The following is a 22,755-nucleotide window of genomic DNA, read 5'->3' as shown; positions in this document are numbered from 1 at the left end:
CTCGGCCTTACAAAAGAAGACATGCCCTTGGATAAATGAGTCTATCTTAAGCTTAAGGAGAATATGCCGCAAAATAGAACGACTATGGAAGAAAACCAAACTTGAAGTACACAGGCTCCATCTTCGAGATCTCATGCTCTCCTTAAATGATACAGTGAAAACTGTTAGATCAGAATATTTTTCTAGAATCATATCAAAAAACAAGAGAAATCCCAAGTTTCTTTTTGACAAAATCAGTGCTATTGTGTTCCCAGATGTGGTACCTTTAGATGTACACTCTAAGGTAGAAACTAATAAACTCCTCTGATCTTTTGTTGATAAGATTAAAGAAATCAATGCTAAAATCTCCCCAAAGTTTTCTTGTTCTCTGAGTGAGGCACTCCCTTTGTACTCCTGGTCGACTTTTACAACTGTGACATATGATGAAATAGCAGCCCTGGTAGACAAAATGAAGCCGTCCTCAAGCCCCTCAGACATTATCCCCACTATGCTTTTCATCAATGCTTTTGACACCATTGGTCCTTGGGTTGTGAACCTTTTTAATGTTTCTCTTCAGACCGGGGTGTTCCCCAGCTTTTTTAAAGATGCCACTGTGGAACCAAGGCTCAAAAACCCAATCTGGACCCAACACTACTTCAACATTTAAGACGTATCTCCAACCTCACATTTATGTCAAAACTCTTTGAGAAGGCAGTTGCTGTCCACCTTACAGCATACTTGGAAAAGCACAACATCTATGACCGTTTTCAGTCTGGGTTCCGTAAATTGCATTCCACTGAGACAGCACTACTGAAAGTCACTAATGATATTATGATGTCAGCAAACTCCGGAGAATACACAGTCCTAGTCTTGTTAGACCTTACCTCAGCCTTTGATACAGTCAATCATACCATCCTGATAAACAGACTGAGAGACCTGGTTGGGATGTCTGGCTCTGTTCTACACTGGTTTTCATCTTATATAACTGAAAGGAGTTTTAGTGTGTCTGTAAATCAGATCATGTCGGAATATACAGAGCTGCTGTGTGGAGTTCCTCAGGGCTCTGTACTGGGACCTATTCGGTTTTTAATATACATTCTTCCTTTAAGCCAGATCATGCATCCATTGGACGTAAAACATACAGCTTATTGCACCAGCAGCATCTGCTCTTATATAACTATCATTAGCTTACAGCATTAAGTGTTTAAGTTGCTAACTAAAACTAAAGACAATATGACAGTTTATTCACTTTTCGGTTTTCGGTTTCAGCCAAACCGATTTACTCAGGAACAAATAAAATACTGAAAAAAGCCAAACAACAACATTTTTAAGTTATCTAAGTGACTTATATATCATGTTTAACCTGAGTAGAGAAAGACGGCAGTGGGTTTGAAAATGATTTGCCGGGAGTCCGGTGTTCTCACGGGCTCTAGTGAGCCTTGCCCCCAGCTAGCTATTGACCTGGTGGGTAACAGACGTCTCCGAAAATGTCGGAGCGCTTTTGAATATGTGGTGTCTTGATAAACTGAGCAGATATTTGAGGTTTACACAGCTACATTCTCACCTGAAAATATGTTAAACATTTATTTTGTGACCCAGAAAGAATAATAAGAGTAATATTAAAACTAACTAGCTGCCGCCATTGTTGGAAACTGAGCAGCGACGCGCTATGAATTCTGGGATAGGTTGGGCCACGAAGTATATACCCGACCCATCCTTCAAATCTGGCGCATTTGTCGGCTGCATTTGTCGCTGTCTTCGAATTTGGACAGTGTCGCTGTAACGTAATCGGCCTACACATACGGCCACAGGAGGATGCGGTTCCTGAATTTGGACACAGCTACGATACCGGACACAGCTTCTTCTTCTGCGGGGTTTAACGGCAGCTGGCATCCTTGTACATGCAGTGCTGCCATCTTCTGTTTCAGTCCGGATCTTACAAAGCTTCAAATGACACATCGACTATTAAATTAGTCGTCGATGATTTTAATAGTCGACGTAATCATGACTAGTCGACTAATCGTGGCAGCCCTAATGATAATACATGGTTTTGTCTGCACAAGACTCGACTCACTGTAATGCACTCGGCTCTCACTCACTGTAACGCACTCGGATCTCACTCACTGTAACGCCCTTATGAGTGTAACACCGAGTGTGTTACTCACTGTGACGCACTCATGAGTGTAACACCGAGTGTGTTACTCACTGTGACGCACTCATCAGTGTAACACCGAGTGCGTCACTCAGCTCCTCACTCACTGTAACGCCCTTGGATCTCACTCACTGTAAGGCACTCGGATCTCACTCACTGTAACGCACTCGGATCTCACTCACTGTAACGCACTCGGATCTCACTCACTGTAACGCCCTCGGCTCTCACTCACTGTAACGCACTCGGATCTCACTCACTGTAACGCCCTCATGAGTGCAACACCGAGTGTGTCACTCAGCTCCTCACTCACTGTAACGCACTCCGATCTCACTCAGTGTGTTACAGTGTGGTTTGCTAAGCAGACAACAAAAAACACCTTACCCGTGTGGTCGAGGCAACCAGAGGGAGGGCGCAATACTCCAACAATGGCACACTGTGTATGCTGACCGTCTTAAACAGAAAGCCAGCTTCATCAGCAGAGAGTCGACATACCTGGTCATCACCTGTTTACACTTTTACCTTGGGGGAATAGATACTGGACATTTAAAACCAGGAAAGAGGGAAGAGCAGCTTCCTCCTCATGGCTGTGGCCTTTATTAGCAAACTGTTGGGACTGATTTAGTGCACGGGCACATGCACAACTTTGCAATCCTTGCAGTCATGTAAAAAAACAGAATGTCTGCACTCTCATAACAACAACACAACGTTTGCAAATATTCCTGTTGTTTGTGCATAGCTCTTTTTATTCTTAGATCTTTATATTAGTTTTTTGCCTTTTTAAAGTGAAGTTTATCCCTTTTTGCTGGTTAATTGTCACCAAACAAAATGTCTTTGTATCTTTCTACAATGACAAATATATGATCTTAAATGTTGAATGTGCCTGTTCAGCTATGTTATTATGATGTCAGTTGTAGTGCTGGGTGTCATCACTGATTTCTACAACAGTTCGGAGTAACAAGATTTCGATTTGATTGAATTCAATTCAGTTTTGACTCAGACAGGCAGAAATATTACATTTATCTTGGATATGTACTGCTGAAAGAAGCTTGTAAATTATAAATATTTAATTCTAATTTTTTTTGACTGTTTCTCTGTAATTACAAACTCGGTGTAAACTATCTTGGTATAAAACAAAGCTGACACTGTGAGACTTCATCAGAGGTGTGAGCATCACAGCAGATGCCTTTGTGTCAAAGTAACTGAGGATGAAACAGAAAAACATGATGGAGATTTTCCTGGCCTGGCTTTTTATAGCAGGATAGGGAGAGCAGATGACCACGAGGGGATACCTCTCCATGGGGGAGCTCGATGGCCAAGTTGTAGGACATGTTGGTTGGACCAGTGAACATGATACTGGTCTGGTATCAGATTGGGTAGGGATCTGAAGTGTGTGTGAAGTGACAGGAATGAAACGGTCGACCGGGGTTAACAGAATGTAGAGAAGCTAGATTTTGGTCAGTGGAGTTGAGACCTCGAGAGAGGTGAAACGCTTCCTTAAGCAGGAAGCCAGAGGCGGTGCAGCTGTAGCTCTCTGGAAGCAGAAGTGTTTAAAGACCCTTCAAGGTCGTCACATAACTCGTTGGTATGTCTTTAGAGTGAGATCTACTGTCTCATTCAGTCTCAGGAGCCTCACATCCAGTCATCTCATCTCGGACGTAATCGGCCAATCCCTCCATTAAAATTGATCAGAGTTTTGAATTTCTGTAACAAACGTTTGACAAGTTTGCCTGCTGCATGCCTTTTCTAGTGTTTTTGAAACATCTTTGAGTTCAGCCCTTTGTAGCCTGATTCTTATCATTTCCATCAAATGATGTGGCATGCTTCACATTCCTAACACATTACACCATCCATAGCAGTGAAGCATGATTATTTTCCATTGAGATCTGATGTGTTTTCATTGTCTTATTTACTATCATCTGATAAATTTCTTAGCTATATTGTTTTCTCCTTATTCACCTTGTTTTTATGGAAATGTGTTTCAGTGGTAGTGATGCAGGAACTGTGTTGCACATTAGTGCAAAGCTGTGACAAGTTAGTAACATTTTAAGCCATGTTACACGCAGCTTTCTTTTCAGGGGCATGTGTGGATAAATATGACAAATATGCATTTGATACTTGCACATATTGGTAGCTTCTCATTTACCAAACCTGAACGTCTTTCCTTTGTGTGGTGGATAATCGTGCTCATACTGTCTCAACTCTCACAATCCAGAAATATGTACTGAACAAACTTGTGACAATGAAAGCTCGTTTACAGAACGCCTGGCATTAAAGGAATGTTTGGATGTACATAATAATATTCATGTCCTGATCGTTAACAATCCTAAAAGCCATTGGGGTGCTCTATGGCAAACAAATACTTTAGCTTGTGTTCCTTGAGAACAATAAAGATATAGACTCTGCTCTGCTTGTGCTTTTATTTGACCAAAAAGGGCAGTGAGATTAAAAAGCGTGCAAGAAAAGCAGGAACACTCCGACCTGCATTGTACTTAACTCGATGTGCTCTACAGTCCCTTATAGTAGTATTACCCTCTTGGTCCTTGTCATTGGTTGGCTTGAACAAAGCATGGTCATCTGGAGGGTTTTCTGCCAGATGAACAGATCTAACCCTGACCACAGGCTTTCCTGTGTTGCACCAAAGCAAACTGCAGGAGGAAACTAAGAATATTTTCCAAATGAAATTGAAATGATTAAAAACACATTTCTAATCTGTGGATCTCAGTCCCCTGTCACTTGTTTGACCCAGTCATCCACTACAACGTGCCCTCAGTGTGGACTCTTCATACTAATTTACCAGGCTTTTGTCTCTTTGTTTAACAGGTTGATGAAGGATTAAATGTTACTTTTTGCATTTTCTTGTTTGATCATTTGGAAACATAAGGGCATGACTAATAGTTTAACCTTTACGTTGGAAAATGAAATCTTAGGTTTGAACATCATATAGAGTAAATGTAATAAATAACACTTTGTTTTTAAAGCTTAGTTTCTATTTTGCCTTAAAATTGATAGATTTGTGAATTAAAGTTCAGCGACTTGAACTCTATAAAAAGTTCAATGAACTTTAATTATTTTTAGTGGATTGAATGCAGTTTAATTTAATGTGCACTAACAGTCCATCATGTTTGTTTGTCTAAAATATTTTCAATCGATAGTTTTCATATAGATAGTATAGAAATGTGATTAATGGGGAAGAATGATGACGTGGTTGGACAAACCCAGCAGTGTTATCACTGTATGGAAGACACAGGGTTGCCGCAGGATGACTTAAATTATTGTGTGATTGTCGTGGATGAGAGAACGGATGAATGCTGGAGGGGAAGAATTAGAATTTCAGCGTAAACATGCCTTAGACATTAAATGAATCATTGAACAGAAGTGAACACTCTGCTGGCACAGAAAGATTGAAATATTATTTATTATAAGATTACCGTTACTTTACTTTGCTAATTGTGATGAGATTTTTCGACCCTTTGTTGGGAATAAAACTCCAGGTTGTAAAGTGATTTGGGAGAGTGGACTGTGGCTAGATGGAGTCTAGCCACAGGTGGTCTGTAATTCTGCACTGTAATTGCCTGGCAAAGTGTATTATGGGTCTTCAGACCACTCATCCACTCTGTAGGGGATGACAAGAGAAAAGGGTGAATGAGCTGGAAAAATAGGATGGATAACACGATGTCCCGCCGTGAGACAATTCTGCCAGACACTTACAATATGTCTGGGGAGTATTATTATTGTATGCATTCAAAGAACACTTTCACTGAAGGTTATTAAGCCAGACTAATGAAAATGATGGAAGCAAATGGGTAGACAATCTCCTATTCTACTGAAATGCCATTGTGTTTTGAAGACAGGTGTAACAGACATTTTCTGCACTTTCCACACAGAAAATGTTGTCATTTGGCTGTTTGACACCCACAAAGCAGCATCCTTTCACTTCTGGGCCATTTACAGAGTTCATGGTCAGCAGCGTCTGCAGGAACACGGTTTTCTTTGGTGTTCTGGGTCATTTTTTTGGTGCTTACCAACTATGGAAGCAGCATGTCTTAGTTTCAGAGCCTTATTGCCTTCTTGTGTTCAAGAAAAAAGTCAGTGTGACCATGGAAATCTTTAGTCAGCTGGCCTTGATAACAATTTGTTAGGTTTATCGTAGTATTGTGCTTAAAGTGTGCAGCTAATTTAAGTCAGTGGCTAAGCTAGGCTTCTGTTAGCAGTGTCCTTTGAATTACGGTGTCGTCTGGATGGAGATCAGGACAAACCTGCTATTAGTCGCTGTCAGTTGATTATTTAACCAACAGGAAGTTTATTTTCAGGTTTAATTAAGTACTAATTACTAAGTTAATGTAAGTCTGTCATTTTTAAATAAAATAATATCTAAAAGTTGTCCCCTAACAGGAGTATGGCTGCATCGCAGGGTTGAGTCAGGAGTCGACTGATGCAGGAAGCGTGCTGTGCATGTTGTTTTTGTAGATGAATGAATGGTTGTCTCCAACAATGTAACATTTAAAAAAGAGTGCGTATGGCCTCAGCCTTAGAGGCTCGTTTGTGGGTAATGTGAAAGGTCAGAAAATACAAGGAGATACATTGAATGTTTTAGTTTGGGATAAAAAAGATGAGCAGGAGAGAAAATGAACCCGTATCATAAAAATGTTCATTTAACTAGCTCTATATCATATAGACAGTGCTGGGAAGGTTACTTTTAAAATGTATTCCACTACAGATTACAGATTACAGATTACATGCCCCAAAATGTATTTTGTAACGTATTCTGTTACATTACTCAGTGAGAGTAACTATTCTGAGTACTTTGGATTACTTAATATATTATCAAGCTTTTTACAACCACATGAATGTACTATTGCTGTGATTTATTACTATTACTGAAGGTTACTCTCCACACCAACACCAGCTAGATGTTTAAATCTTAATATAAATGAGTAACAGTAGGTGGACATTAGGTAAGGCTGCACTTTTTGCAGGGATCTCGTGTAGAAACTATTCGTATATAAAACAGGTCCGCGGCTCCGAACCGTAGTAAAGGGACCTCTGGCTAATACGTCGGGTTCGTGTTGGCTCGTAGCTGAAAACTAGCTTTACTTTGTTGTCTGGGTCAACTTTGCTAGCGAGAGACAGAGAGAGGCGTTGAAAGGCTCCAACTGAACTTATTGTTTCGGAGGAAAACACGAACACAGCGTACAGTCGAGTCTTAACAGCTTACTTACAGCTGGGCTCGTCAGGCTCTCTGTTTGGCTGCAGTGGTTATTATTATATTTACATGCTTCATACCTGGAAGCATGCCTGGAACAGTCTGCCTATTACCATCATATTAAATCATTTTTTGAATAATACTTTCAAAAAATCTTTCTTCACGTCATTATGCGGGCTGCAAGTAGAGGTGACCTGGGCCGCGAGACTGAGACACAGGCACTGAATGGCACCTTTTTAAACGGTAACTTTTCAACTGTAACAGAATACAGTTACTCATGTTGTATTTTACATACGTAACACCGGTACATGTATTCTGTTACTCCCCAACACTGCATATAGATGTATAAATGATGACCTGCAGATCTGTAGTCCTTGTTCACTGCACAGTAGCAAAAGCTTACAGCTGCACAAATGCACGGCATAAAAAGAAGGCGCATAAAATGAAAACGTGTAAAAGGAATAAATTTCCTACTGATGTTCAAATAAAGACATGCTTTAAAAATGACACGACAGCGTGTAACTTTATATAAATACTCAATAGAAAGTGAACTGCATCGTAGGACTGCATAATAAATCCTTTGCTGTCTTCATGTACAGATGCAATGGCTGATCCTTCTCCAGCAAAGAGCATGGGCGACCCTGGAATTACACCTCTCTCTCCTTCACACACTCAGGTGACTCATGTGTTCATGTTTGTAATTATTGTTCCTACAGGACGAGTGTGATCTGACACGTTTCTTGTCATTCTGGTAATCTGATTACCGTTGTATCATGCTTGAGTGCCACAACACCTGGCATTGGAGGGTCATGGTCTATTTAACATATCCTACAGCAGTAACAGCAAAGTCCTTACAAACTGTTAGGTAGAGACCGTCTGCTCTTCACTCATATATGTTACGTAACAGCAGGACACCAAGACTGAGTAAATGCTGAAATAAACCTGCAGTCTCCATCATCATGGTGCCATTCAAAGTGAACACTGAACATCCTGCAGATATTTACTCATTTTGATGTTATTATTTTTTATTTGCATATACTGATTGGTTGTTTTGAACTCATCATATGTCCTAACACCATCAAACTGTCTGTTCCTCTTTGTGCACAGCAGAATGATACAGACCAGGTACCGTCAGGACCGTCCTTTGTGGTCGTAGTTGCCATTGACTTTGGCACCACATCCAGCGGTTATGCTTACGCCTTTGCTAAGGAACCAGAGTGCATTCACACCATGAGGTAGGCTGACACTGCAGTGGAAACTGAGGTGGAATGTGATGGTGGGCTGGTGGTGCACTGAACTTGATCAGTTCGGCTGTGAACAAAAATTAAAAACAGTCTTTTATCACCAAGGCGGAAGGAAGATGTTCTGGCAGGCAAATGAAAACTAAATGTAGCTAATTGGACATGTGACACAGAAAAGTGTCAGCAAAACAGACAAAAGAAGGAAGAATATAAACTTGAAGTTACTTTTTAATGTTTAATCGATTGCGCAAATAATTTAAAAGATTCATTTCATGATGAACATCCAGCATAAAGGTAAAAACATTGCTTTTGTTTGCCTGTTGGAGTTTAATCTGTGAGACTGTGTGCGGAGACCTCTGGCAGGCACAGAGGTAACTGGAGCTGCACAGTGCACTGCCTCAGCCCAGGCAGCGCTGACACCGTGCAGTTCCCCGGGGGCTACCTAGCCCCTGGGGAGGCCCTGGAGTGAATAACTGTACCTAAAGCAGCTAAGTTGTGAGAAACACCCTGGGTGGGAATGAGATTTTCTCCCTGCATAGAGATAATGGATGGCTGAGAGGGCGACAGAACTGGAGATTGAGCTACAGGTAGCAGGGACGCTGAAGACTGAGCTGAATGCTGCTGGGCACGGCCCCGGAGTAAATAGTCCCAAAGTCAGAAAGCCCACGATTAACGTCTCTTTCACTCACCACAGCCGGCAATTCAGAAGTCTCCGGGTCTAGCTGAGGCGAAGGGCGTCGGCGGCATGATCGCCGCTTCCCTTTTGAAGGCTGGACCGACGGGCCGGACAGAACGTCCTCCGGCGGGCTGGTCGGTTTGTACTGTCACGGCTCGCGGGATGAGCCGTGTGGACCCAAGATGCTGGCAGCTGAGATGCAGGGGAATTTTATTGAAGGTGGAGATACAAACAGAAACGGCAAAGGCGTGGAGGAAACTAAGCAAAACCTAAACTGGAAAAAACCAACAAAACAAACCTGAAACGTTAACTGGAGACCCGAGGAGAAAAACATAGGAACACGCAGATACACGGGTTGATGGAGGGAAATAACGCAGACGAACCGGCAACAGGCTGGAGAACACACAGGGCGTAAATACACACAGCAGTAATCAAGGGATGGGAGGGCAACACAGCTGGGAGAAGTCAGAGCTGATGAGACAGGGGAAACTTACCGAACACACTCACATGAGACAGAGACCTTCAGAATAAAACAGGAAACTCACAGAGCCAGACAAGACACTGAACTTAACAGACAGATTCACAAGCAGAGTGACACCATGGACAGACGGAGGGAACACAGAGAAGTGTGAGCACAGAGTAACTCTGGGAAACCAAATAACAAAACCTAAAAACAAGGACTCAGCAGTACTACAAAACTATGAGCTAGAAATACTAGGACAGAAACCAAAACACAAACACTCATAATTCATAATAACATGAAAAGTAAAAGTACAAAACCCAAAAACACTGGGTCACCGAACCAGGACTGTGGCAACAATTGTGCCGATTAGTTGGTTAGTTGACTAGTAACTGCTCAGTCCTAATATACAGATGTATATGTATATATTCATGTCTGACCTCGAGGTGATAACTTAGACAGGAAGTCACCTAGGATTTTCATGTTGGTGCCCAAACCACCTGAACTGGCTCCTTTTCATGTGGAGGAGCAGCGGCTCTACTCTGAGCCCCTCACTCTCTCTCTAAGGGAGAATCCAGCCACCCTTCAGAGAAAATTTGCTGCTTGTATCCATGATCTCTGTCTTTCCGTCACTATACAAAGCTCGAATGCTTGTGCTCTGTAATTGACAGCTAACTATTTGTGCCCTCCTCAACAAGACAGACTGGGAAGACTGGGAACATTGTACAGGGATCGTAGCAACGTGCTGGCCATCCCATACTCCCAAAGCACCCCCCCAGGATACTCTGGGGGATGTTGTCGAATGCCTTCTCCATATTAACAAAAAACATGTAAACAAGTTGGGGAATCCCCCTCAAATATCATTTAGAACTGGCCCAACGTTCCAGAATGGAAACTGCATTGTTCCTCTTGTATCCAAGGTCAAACAAACTCTGCACCTTGGCATAGACTGTTCTCAGAGAGGCTTAGAGTGCGGTCCCCTGGAGTTGGAGCACATACTCCGGGCCCTTATTCAAAGATAGGAACTATCACCCCAGTCTGTCAGTCCAGAGACACCGCTCCAGATCTCCTTATGATACCATCACTGTACGTTTAGGCATGCTACGCTTGGTCTGTCCAGGACTCGCCCCCACTACCTGATCCAACGCACCACCAGGTGTCTTGATGCTCAGTTCTGTGCATCTGGGAGAAACGTTTCATCACTCATCAAAGTGACTTCTTCAGTGGCCAGTCTTTTAGTGATAAGGATGTACACATCCTGGAGAGAGAGCAACACTGGAAGTCGCTTGGATGAGTGACTTTCAGCTTCCTATGAAAACTTCTTACCCAAGACCAATTTGTCTTGGGGACACCCTACCAGGTCTCGGGTGAGTCTTGTACTCAAGGTCAAGGTCAGAGGTTATGTTCTCTGAAAATCTTGTGACTGTGACAGCTTAGGCAGGAAGTCACCTAGGATTTTCAAATAATTCTATACGTGCATCTTTTAGGACACTAAAAGCTTTAGAAGCACAACTTCATATTAGAAAGTTATAAATGTTTCTGGATACTGGATTGTCAGCTTTGAAGCAAAGCCATGGAAAACTAAGACATAATGAATTCTTGCTTTTCATTGTGTGTTAATGAAATATTAAAAGTAACAATACAAGGAGTTTTGTTGTGATGATGGTGGGGTCGTAACTCCACAACAACACCCTGAAATGTCTTCAGTTTAATACAAAGGTTTGTGTTGAATGTCCCTCAAAATTACCAAAAAAGAAAGAAATAAGAGAGCTGTACAGTTATAAGTTCAGATAAAACATTCACAAAGGCAAAAACATTTTGATATATTAAATTCATTTTGAAATGTTAAATATCTTCTGCATCTTTTAGCCTGAAAGGATTTTTTCCACAGCTCTTGAACTTTTATGGGCTTCCTGATCTTGTCCTTGGGTGGGTAAACTGTGATTTCTGTTCAAGTTCTGTTTTTATTTGATTATGTTATTCTTGCTTTAAGTAATTAATATTACTAAGTATTAAGCTATTAGTATTTGAATAGAGCTGTTTGTTGAATTTAATTGAATTAAACAGAGAAGACCTTTAATGAGGTAAACTGGAAGCAGCGATCACTTTTGGGAATCAGATACAAAACATATTTTAGCTTGTTTACCACATAATTCAGTATGTGTTACTGAATACGCAGCGGTCGAACAAAACAGTACAGAAGAAATCCTATATCACACGTGACATTACCATCATGTGAGGGGAGGCTCGAGTGAGTACGGGCAGACTTTTTGTTGGTGTTCTGGCTAAAAAAGATTAAATAGGCTACTGTGAAGTCGTAACCACAACTTTGCTTATTACACAAAGAGATACAAAAGATTTATTTTTTTTCTGGCACTTAAAAATCGTACGAAAACACCAATAAAATCCATTTTGTGAAAACTAAAAATAAATAAATAAAAAAACGGAGCACTTTTCAACTTTAAGGACATGTGTTGGAATGACCATAAGTCCTTGACTTAGAGACTCAATAATTATTGTATTGTTTAAAACGGTATGCATGTATTACGAGAGCCGTAACAGCTGAACAGCCCTTTGTCTAGACTCGTCGTCACCAGGGATTGCATTTATTTTTCCAAGCTGCTCCAACACTGCCTGCTGGCATTTACAAACAGCAGGAAATTTGCCATTTTAAAAAGTGTGATCTGTACTTGTGCCCAAATTCTGCTGGTCCTCCGGTAGAACCAGTCGCTGCAGACAAATTATATAAAGGAAAATGAAAACACCTGTAAGCGTTTAGCTTGGATATGTCCGAAGGCCAAAGGGGAAAAGGCGGAGCCAAAAGCAGACTGAAGAGATGGGAAGGTTCACAGGAATGCAAGGTTTATTTAATCTTTTCCTCAGGACAATTAATCACAGGTCCAGGGGAGAGACTAGAGTCACTGGCTTTACTAAAACAGGGGAAGAGGTCTAAAAATACTAAAGAAAGCAATTGTGGAAACGATAAGTGTTCGCATTCTGATTGTTTTGTGTGATTTTGAGGTGGATGGGCTCAACCTTGGAGGAGAAGTGCATCAAAAGTCTGACGAAAACATGTGACCGAAGACCAACTCCTTAAGGCTTTCCTGGACAAATTTCAAGTTGCTGGGGTCAACCACCTCAAAACTGTACCCCAAAGTGTAAAACGTGGCATTTCATGTTCCCACTAGGTGGCGCTGTGCCCTCTGTCAAATAAATCAGTTGAAATGTGTTCAGGGGCTGTGGTTTAGACTGACCAAATATGAAGCCGATAAAATCCCAAAAGTACAGTGGCTGGTTATGGCAAGATCGTAATTTATAATAAAAAAAACTTTGAACAGGTGTGAGGCATGTGCAAATTTTAATGAGTTTGTCAGTATGTTAAATCCTTCAAAAAGGCAGTGAAAGACAGAAAATAAAACAGTGATTACTACAGGGCCTTCACACTTTAAGGTTTAGAGGCGCAGGAACAATAGGGCCCTAATAATAGAAGTCCTCTGTTTGTCCATACGTGCTGGGGTGTGAGCCAGCCAGTGGGTTCATAAGGCCTCAGAGAACTCAAAGAACGATTTAAAGGTTTATTTACAAGTTTGCCGTGAGTTGTGGAATGATGCTTAATTCTTCCTGAATAATCAGTCCTTACCCAACATCTGTGACAATCGTTAACAAGTTTAGCTGCTGTATTCACTTAAAAGCAGATTTACTGCACATATATTGATAACTGTCGTTTTTTTCCAGGCGTTGGGAGGGTGGGGACCCAGGCGTATCCAATCAGAAGACACCGACCACCATCCTTCTCACTCCAGACAGGAAGTTCCACAGTTTTGGTTATGCGGCTCGTGACTTCTATCACGACCTGGACCCCAGCGAATCCAAACACTGGCTTTACCTTGAAAAATTCAAAATGAAGCTCCACACCACTGCAGTAAGAACACTGACATTAAATTTCACTTTCTAGTCTTTCTGACCACTCATACTGCTTCACAGTAAGGATAGCCAGTCATTAGCATTATTCTATACATACTACTTAAAATCACACACTAATATACAAAACAGAGGAATTCAGAGTCATTCATTGTTCAGTATTTTGCCCAACACATAGCATATACACACATTACATCATGAGTATAGCAGCTCGTTAGGTCACTCTTCTTCCAGGCGGGATCAGCACAGGCACACTCCGTCGTCACCACTCAGTGACTCATCTGATGGAAAATGTGACGGTCCTGCTGTTCGGGCAAGCTAATCGAACAAATCTTAATATCAGACAAAGATGAACCAAGTAAATACAAAATGCAGTTTTTACTGCTCAGGTGTAAAAGGAGGGCGTTCAGTGTGGACACCCAAGTTTGTGAAAGGCATATCTCAAGAGCAAGGCAATGTAACATTTTGAAATTGACACCATAGGCATATGATTTTTATAGGTGATGTGTTCTAGCTTGCACTGGTTCATAGTGGAGTGTGAAATGGTAGGAATGAGAATCAGCCCCTTCAGAAGCTATGGGTCCTTAGCAAGAAAAGGTTGGTGTGCCCATTCCCGATCGGTGATGAGTTGTTGCCCCTAAGCCTTACCCTCACCTGTGGTCATTAGTTTTGAGTAGTGACGGAACGGATGAGATTGTGGATACAAGTGGTGGAAATGGCTTTCTCCAGAGGGTCGATGGATTCCTTAGAGCAAAACTGCTACTCCTCCACATCAAAAGGAACCAGTTGAGGTGGTTTGGGCATCTCATAAGAATGCCACCTGAGCACCCAGTGGGCGAGATGTCCCAACAGGTGTCCGAAGATGTCCGAATGCAACAGTGTTCCCCTGTATAGGCTGGGGAGAGGGAGGTCTGGGCTTCTCTGTGTAGGCAGCTGCCCTTTCAACCAAACCCCATATAGGCATTTTTCCCATTGGGAGGAGGAGTCGTTAACCCGAGTGAGTGGTTTTGTAGCAGGAATGGTCCGAGCTGCAAATCCAGAGCTCCGAAGCAAACGTTGGGCAGGTGAAAGGCAGTGATAGTGGACGAAATCCAAATTCTGAATCCATCCATACATCCATGTAGATGCTAAGAATGACAGCCTCAACATGGCATTTAACCTGTTACTAGACTCAAACTGTAAAAGAACCCACCCACCACTTTAATCACACTCTAGATCTTGTTTTAACATATGGCATAGAAACTGAACATTTAACAGTGTTTCCTGAAAACCCTCTCCTGTCTGATCATTTCCTGATAACATTTACATTTACAATAATTGATTACACAGCAGTGGGGAGTAGACTTTATCACAGTAGATGTCTTTCTGAAAGCGCTGTAACTAAGTTTAAGAATATAATCCACCCACTGTTATCATCTTCAATGCCCTGTACCAACACAGAGCAGAGCAGCTATCTGAACGCTACCCCAACAGAGGTCGATCATCTTGTTAATAATTTCACCTCCTCACTACGTACGACTCTGGATACTGTAGCTCCTGTGAAAACTAAGGTCTCTAATCAGAAGTACCTGATTCTGGATGGCATTACCTTGGCCTCCAGTAACGCTGTGAGGAACCTTGGAGTCATTTCTGACCAGGACATGTCCTTCAACGCACATATTAAACAAATATGTAAGACTGCGTTCTTCCATTTGTGCAACATCTCTAAAGTTAGAAATATCCTGTCTCAGAGTGACGCTGAAAAACTAGTTCATGCATTTATTACAGGATCAGACCAGTAGCAGAAGTGGTAAGTGAATTATGTGTGTACTCAATCCATGATAACAGGGTGGACCAGGACAAGGGGTTATGTGACAGCACGCAGTGGAGTGTTGAGTCTAGTTCCTGATTTAGCCTTTCTGTTTGGCTGTTGGTTTGTGGGTGGTACCCAGAGCTCAGATTGACTCTGGCGCCTCGAGCTGTGCAGAATGCTTTCCAAACTTGTGAAGTGAATCGGGGACCTCGATCTGAAACTATTTCCTGAGAGATGCCGTGGAGTCTGAAAACACGATCGACTAATAGCTGAGCATTTTCTATGGCAGTGGGCAATTTTTCTAGTGCAATGAACTGTGCTGATTTAGAGAACCTCTCTACGATGGTGAGAATGACATTCCTCCCCGAAGAGGCAGGGAGACGGTGAAGAAATCTAAGCCTATGTGTGACCAAGGGTAGTGTGGTGTCAAGGTAACTTTATTCATACCCATAGCTAAATTTGCTTTACAGAAAAAATGACAGCATTTGGCATCCCTTCAAAAACACACATACCTAATAAAGATATAAACCTCCCTGTGGCACATATAGTAATTTAATATTTCGAATCAAAAACAGTTCTTATTTAGTTCAGTGACAGCAACAGGGACAAAGCTGTTTTTATAACGCTGTGTCCTGCATCTCGGAAATAGAAACCTCCGTCCTGAGGAAAGAAGCTGAAATTCACCCCTTAGAGGATGGGAACCATTTTTAAGGATTGATAAAGCCATCCTCTGTACCTGCTCAGAGTACAGGGAGGCTAAACAAGACTGTGGCTCTCCTAACAGACGACTGGACCATCTCACTATCTGATTCAGAGTTTTTCTCTGTGACAGAGGTCTGACCGAACCATGCCACCAAACAAAAGGATAAAACAGACTCAATAAAAGAACGAAGTTAAAATGTTTTGGTCAATGTGGAAATGAGCAAGTTTCCTAAGACAATAAAGGTGCTGGTGACACTTTTTACAAACTGATTTGCAATTTTGATCAAAGTTCAGTTTTTCATTGATTATGGTCCCAAGATATTTATATGATTGTACTTGCTCTATTTTCTGACCTTTAATTAAAGTGACTGCGTGCCCATTTTGTTGTTTCCTAAAATCAACAACCATATCTTTTGTTTTAGATATGTTCAGCTGGAGATAAGACTCCTCCCACCACTGAACAAAGTCATCAATGACTGGACCGTGGTTAGTTTCACCCTCTTTCAGTAAGCTGACAATAACAGAGTCATCTGCATATTTAATGATGGCCCTGTTTTCATGTCTGCCCCGACACATGTTTGTATAGACAAGTGAATAATAAGGGCGATAAGACGCAGCCTTGAGGAGAACCTGTGGAGGAGAACACTGGGTCTTTTAATTAAAATATGGGGCTGTGTTGTATTAAAAGCCGAAGAAAAATCAATGAAAAGAAGTCTTGCAAAAGTCCCTTTACTCTCTACATGTTTAAGAATTAGATTTAGTAAAGTCAAAAGTGCATCCTCCACTCCTCTGTTGGGCCTGTATGCAAACTGCATTGGATCCAGCTGACCTTCAGTCTCTTTCATAATCACATTTCTGATGATTTTTTCAAAGACTTTCATGACAACTGAAGCGAGGGCAACAGGCCTGAAGTCGTTTAGATTTAGGGACAGGAACCACGACTGCTTCTTTCCAAAGAGAGGGCACATGTTGTATTTGCAAGGATTTGTTAAAAATAACCTGAAATATAGGACTGAGTTCATCAGCACAAGATTTAATTAGGCGGCCACTAATATTATCAGGACCCTGGCTCTTGTTCACACTGACTGTATGAAAGGCCTTTTTGACATCGCTGAGTTCAATGATAAAGTGCTGAGTATCTCTCAGTTTCTGTTTCAGTTCCAAAATATCCTCGCTGAAATCAGAAGAACTAAAACGAGCATAAAACATGTTTAAAGCGTTTGCAAATCTCTGTCTGAATTAAAACCATCTAAAATGATCTGACTGCTGCTCTGGGGATTTTGAAACCCTGCTATGGTTTTCATACAAGTCCAGGCAGACCCAAAATTTTTTGCAGCACATTTGCTTTCAAGAAGGTTTTTGTAGCTCTGTTTTGCTTTCAAGATCTCGATTTTCAGTTGGTGGCTGTCTGAAAATCGGTAACAGCCCCCTCTTTAAAGGCCTGTCTCTTTTTCCTTAAACAGGATTTGACGCTTTTAGTGACCCATGGCTTATTGGGTAGACTTTAACGCGCTTACGGGGTATAATCATGTCTTTACAAAATACTGCACAAGAGCTAGTAACATCCACCAAAGCGTCGAGATCATCTCCACAAGACTGAATAAAAACTTCCCAATCTGTACACTTAAAACATTCCTGCAAGGTAAGCACAGATTCTTCTGACCATATGTCAACATCCTTAGTCTTTGTCTTCTCTCGTTTTAAGACCGTTTTATAGATGGGCAGAAGATGCACACAGTTATGGTCAGAAGATCCCAGAGGAGGAAGCGGGAGGGATTTATAAGCATTCTTCACCGATCTGTAACAAAGGTCCAATATTTTATCCCGTCTGGTAGGACAGGATACATATTGATACAGATTGCCCAAAGTTGATTTAAGAGAGACATGGTTAAAGTCCCCCATTATAAAGTTTGGTGCATCAGGAGAAAGCGCCTGCAGCTTCTGCACTACGTCTGAAATGATGCTGCAGGTGGAGGCGGGGTGAGCCCTGAATGTAAGCTATGGTAATAAAAAGTTGTGGAAACTCACGAGGGAGATAAAAAGGGCGCAGCGACACGGATAAAAGTTCAACATCTGGTGTACAAATACACTCTCTAACAGTCACAGCGCTACAGTAACGTTTGTTCACATACAAGCATACTCCCCCTCCTTGAGATTTCCCTGTTACCCGTGCATCCCGATCCTGGCGAAAGGGAGCTCCAAAACCGTCAATTGAAAAATCGGCGTCCTGGTCCAGCTCCGTCGGACATGTCTCGGAAAAAGCCATCACTCAGCTGTCCCTGAAGTCTTTCTGGAACCTGACGTTTCCCTGGAGTTCATCCAGCTTGTCCCTAAGAGACTGAACATTTCCAAGGATAACAGACGGCAGGGGAAACCGACTGACCTGTTGTCTCCTCAGACGCAATTTAACACCTCCACGTCTCCCTCTTTTCCTCTTCCTCTTCTCACTCGTTCTGTTAGAGTCTCTATGTATAAAATCCGGCATACATGAGGTGAGGTCCTTACCATCATACGGTAAGTTAAGTTGTAACAGCTCGTCGCGGGAGTAAACAATCCTCAGCTGACTCACGGCCTCGCCCACATCATCGGAAACAAGCCAGCACAGTAGAAATCCAACCACAGTGAAGAAAAAAGAATCCATGACGTTCTCACTGTTGTGGAGCGTCACTTTGTAAGAAAACTGTCACTTCCTTCAACCAAAACACATGCCAGCGATAGAAACGAAAAGAAACGATACGAACTTAAAAACTTAGGATGCCAAGCTCTCGCTCACTGCCGGTCGCTGCGTGCGCATGCGCCCTGGATTGGTGTGGTTAATGGGTGGAGTAGGCCTGAGGTGCTTGGTGGAGGACTTGTTACAGGCGCAGGCAGGACAAATGGCAACAGACTCTCTCACATCTTTGTTTAGGGATGGCCACCAGAAATGTTGTCTGAGAAAAGTTATTGTCCTTCTCACTCCTGGGTGGCACACGAACCTTGGATAACCCAATGGGCCCGATGGATAACAGCGGTTATCCATCGGGCCCACTCTGCACATCCATCCCAATCGATATTTCCCACATCATAATTTTGTTCTGCGGTGGGAGAAAAAGGCGCTCGGCTGGAGTTTGCCTTGGGGATCAGACCTGTGAGACAGTATGCCCCTACACCAACCAGGTGGTGGGAGGACCAGGTGAACGGTACCTTGGGTGAAGCGAACCAAGGGAGCGGAGCGGCGACTTGGCTGTAGTTTCTTATGAATTACCTGTGGGAATTGGCAAACACTAGAAAAGAGTTTTGGTCAAGGGGCCATTTGAGCATGCCAAACAAAGGGTGAAAGCACACGGATAATGTGAGCCATGGTTCGTACTTGGCGTGTTGTTGGTTGTAGTGTTAGATCGCACAATCGGGAAGGGAATAAGCTGGAAAATGGGCTCTCTTTTTATCGTTTCCCCTTCTAGAAGCAACGTCAGGCATCACATGTATCGGATATTACCAAAAGAAGACGTCAGGCCTGGATAGCAGCGGTGAGACGAGCTGATATGGAGTTCTCTACCATAGATCTCTGTTGGTGTACTGCTGGATAAGATAGTTAAGATTTGCTGCATTTTGGTAAATATGTGCCCAAGTGTGGTTGTCAAACCTCGGTGAAATGAAACTTGCTCTTGTTAAATATTCTTAAAAATGCTGTGTTGTTTGTACAGTTCATTGTAACCCATGTAACTTTCTATGAAGTGTTTTCAATAAAACGGAAAGGACATACAGCGGGGAAAATAAGTATTTGACACATCAGCATTTTCATCAGTAAGGGGATTTCTAAGTGGACTATTGACACAACATTTCCACCAGATGTTGCCATCAAGCCAAATATTGAATTCATACAAACAAATCAGAACATTGAAGTATACAAGTTAAACCATAATAAATAAAGTGAAATGACACAGGGAATAAGTATTGAATACATGAAGATAACAAGGGGCAAAATGACATAGAAAGCCAGGAGATCACCTGAAATCTGTCAGTATTGATAGAGAAATCCTGTCCCCTATCAGTACTAATTGATATCAGCTGCTTTAGTCCTAATTGATGGCCTATAAAGGCTCCTCATTACCCAGAAGGCACACAGGAAAGACTTCATGATGGGTAAAAGCAAAGAACTCTCCCAAGATCTTCGTAATCTTATCGTTGAAAAGCATTGTGATGGGAATGGTTATAGGTGCATTTCCAGAATGCTGAATGTTCCTGTGAGCACTGTGGGGGCCATTATCCGGAAATGGAAGGAGCATCAGTTCACCATAAACCTGCCACGATCAGGTGCTCCACGCAAGATCCCTGTCCGAGGAGTCCAAAGAATAATCAGGAGAGTTCTCCAAGAGCCAAGAACCACTCGGACAGAACTTCAGGAAGACCTTGCATCAGCAGGTACTGTTGTTTCAAAGAAAACTATAAGCAATGCACTGAACCGCCATGGCATCCATGCACGCTCACCACGCAAGACTCCATTGCTGAACAAAAAGCATGTCAAGGCTCGGTTAAAATTTGCGCAACAGCATTTGGAGAAGCCTGTGGATTATTGGGAGACTATAGTATGGTCAGATGAAAGCAAAATTGAACTTTTTGGCAGCCATTCTACACACCATGTTTGGAGAAGGAATGGCACTGCTCACCACCCCAAGAACACCATACCAACAGTTAAGTTTGGGGGTGGTAGCATCATGGTTTGGGGCTGCTTTTCAGCAAGGGGTACTGGCAGACTTCATATTATTGAAGGCAGGATGAATGGAGAGATGTACCGGGACATTCTGGATAAAAATCTGCTGCCATCTACCAGGAAGCTAAAAATGAAAAGAGGGTGGACATTTCAGCAAGACAATGATCCCAAACACAAGGCCAAGGTAACAATGAAGTGGTTTCAAAGAAAGAAAATCAAGTTGCTTGAATGGCCCAGTCAATCACCTGACCTAAATCCCATAGAAAATCTATGGAGAGAACTGAAGATTAAAGTTCATAAAAGAGGCCCAAGGAACCTTCAAGATTTAAAGACCGTTTGTGTGGAAGAATGGGCCAGAATCACTCCTGAGCAATGCAGACGACTGGTCTATCCATACAAGAGGCGTCTAGAAGCTGTAATCACCAACAAAGGCTTTTCTACAAAGTATTAAATAAAGTGTGTTCAATACTTATTCCCTGTGTCATTGCACTTTATTTAATATGATCCAACTTGTATACTTCAATGTTCTGATTTGTTTGTATGAATTCAATATTTGGCTTGATGGCAACATCTGGTGGAAATGTTGTGTCAATAGTCCACTTAGAAATCCCCTTACTGATGAAAATGCTGATGTGTCAAATACTTATTTTCCCCGCTGTATGTTTTTTGGTTTTTTATTCAAGACTTGTTCAGATGTACTTAGTAAGTACATACACATGAAATGCAAACTATTAACATGGCTACGCACAGCTGGCATCAGTCGTGACCCACAAAATAAAACACTGTTAGTTATTTAGAGCAGCCCTTCTTTTGAGAAATATTTTCCCACTAGTTCAGGAGGACTTTCGGACTGCCTCGAAGAGATTCTGGCAAACCGTCAGGCGTCTCAGGAGGGGAAAGCGGTGCTCTACCTGCGCTGTGTATAGTGCTGGCGGAGCGCTGTTGACGTCGACTGAGAAAATTGTCGGGCGGTGGAAGGAATACTTCGAGGACCTCCTTAATCCCACTGACACGTCTTCCGAGGAGGAAGCAGAGTCTGGGGATGAGGGGTATGACCCGCCAATTTCTGGGGGCGAGGTCACTGAGGCAGTTAAACAACTCCTTGGTGGCAGAGCCCCTGGTGTTGATGAGGTCCGCCCCGAGTTCCTGAAGGCGCTGGACGTTGTAGGGCTGTCTTGGTTGACACGTCTCTGCAATGTTGCGTGGAGATCAGGGGCAGTGCCTGTGGACTGGCAGACCGGGGTGGTGGTCCCCATCTTTAAGAAGGGGGACCGGAGGGTGTGTTCCAACTACAGGGGGATCACACTCCTCAGCCTCCCTGGGAAAGTCTATGCCAGGGTGCTGGAGAGGAGAGTTCGTCCGCTAGTCGAACCTCGGATACAGGAGGAACAATGCGGTTTTCGTCCTGGTCGCGGAACACTGGACCAGCTCTTTATCCTCTCGAGGATACTTGAGGGTGCATGGGAGTTTGCCCAACCAGTCTACATGTGTTTTGTGGACCTGGAGAAGGCATTCGACCGTGTCCCTCGGGGTGTCCTGTGGGAGGTGTTGCGGGAGTATGGGGTGTCTGGCCCATTGCTACGGGCCATTCAATCCCTATACAACCGTTGCAAGAGCTTGGTTCGCATTGCCGGCAATAAGTCGGACTCGTTCCCGGTGGGTGATGGGCTCCGCCAGGGCTGCCCTTTGTCTCCGGTTCTGTTCATAATTTTCATGGACAGGATTTCTAGGCGCAGCCAAGTGGCGGAGGGCTTTCGCTTTGGTGGCCTCAGAATCTCATCTCTGATTTTTGCGGATGATGTGGGTTCTGTTGGCTTCATCGGGTGAGGGCCTCCAGCTCGCACTGGAACGGTTCGCAGCCGAGTGTGACGCAGCGGGAATGAGGATCAGCACCTCCAAATCTGAGGCCATGGTTCTCAGCCGGAAAAGGGTGGAGTGC

General features: G+C 42.8%; 1 protein-coding gene across 10 annotated transcripts in view; it reads left to right on the top strand.

Moving 5' to 3' along the window:
* Positions 1-22,755, top strand: part of hspa12a (heat shock protein 12A) — a 70,983-nt gene that overhangs the window by 17,253 nt on the left and 30,975 nt on the right. For 6 of the 10 annotated variants that reach the window (XM_040033843.1, XM_040033842.1, XM_040033848.1 and 3 more), the window contains 3 exons: positions 7,934-8,010; positions 8,442-8,569; positions 13,447-13,633. In XM_040033843.1, the coding sequence (XP_039889777.1) occupies positions 7,934-8,010; positions 8,442-8,569; positions 13,447-13,633 (392 nt within the window). The remainder of the gene's footprint in view (positions 1-7,933; positions 8,011-8,441; positions 8,570-13,446; positions 13,634-22,755) is intronic. The other 4 variants (XM_040033851.1, XM_040033844.1, XM_040033849.1 and 1 more) reach the window with 1 other exon arrangement.

The sequence above is a fragment of the Simochromis diagramma genome, unplaced genomic scaffold (assembly GCF_900408965.1).
Source record: "Simochromis diagramma unplaced genomic scaffold, fSimDia1.1 OVJJ01000176.1, whole genome shotgun sequence".
NCBI classification, from domain to species: Eukaryota; Metazoa; Chordata; class Actinopteri; order Cichliformes; family Cichlidae; genus Simochromis; species Simochromis diagramma.
This window is presented reverse-complemented; position numbering and strand designations above follow the sequence as displayed.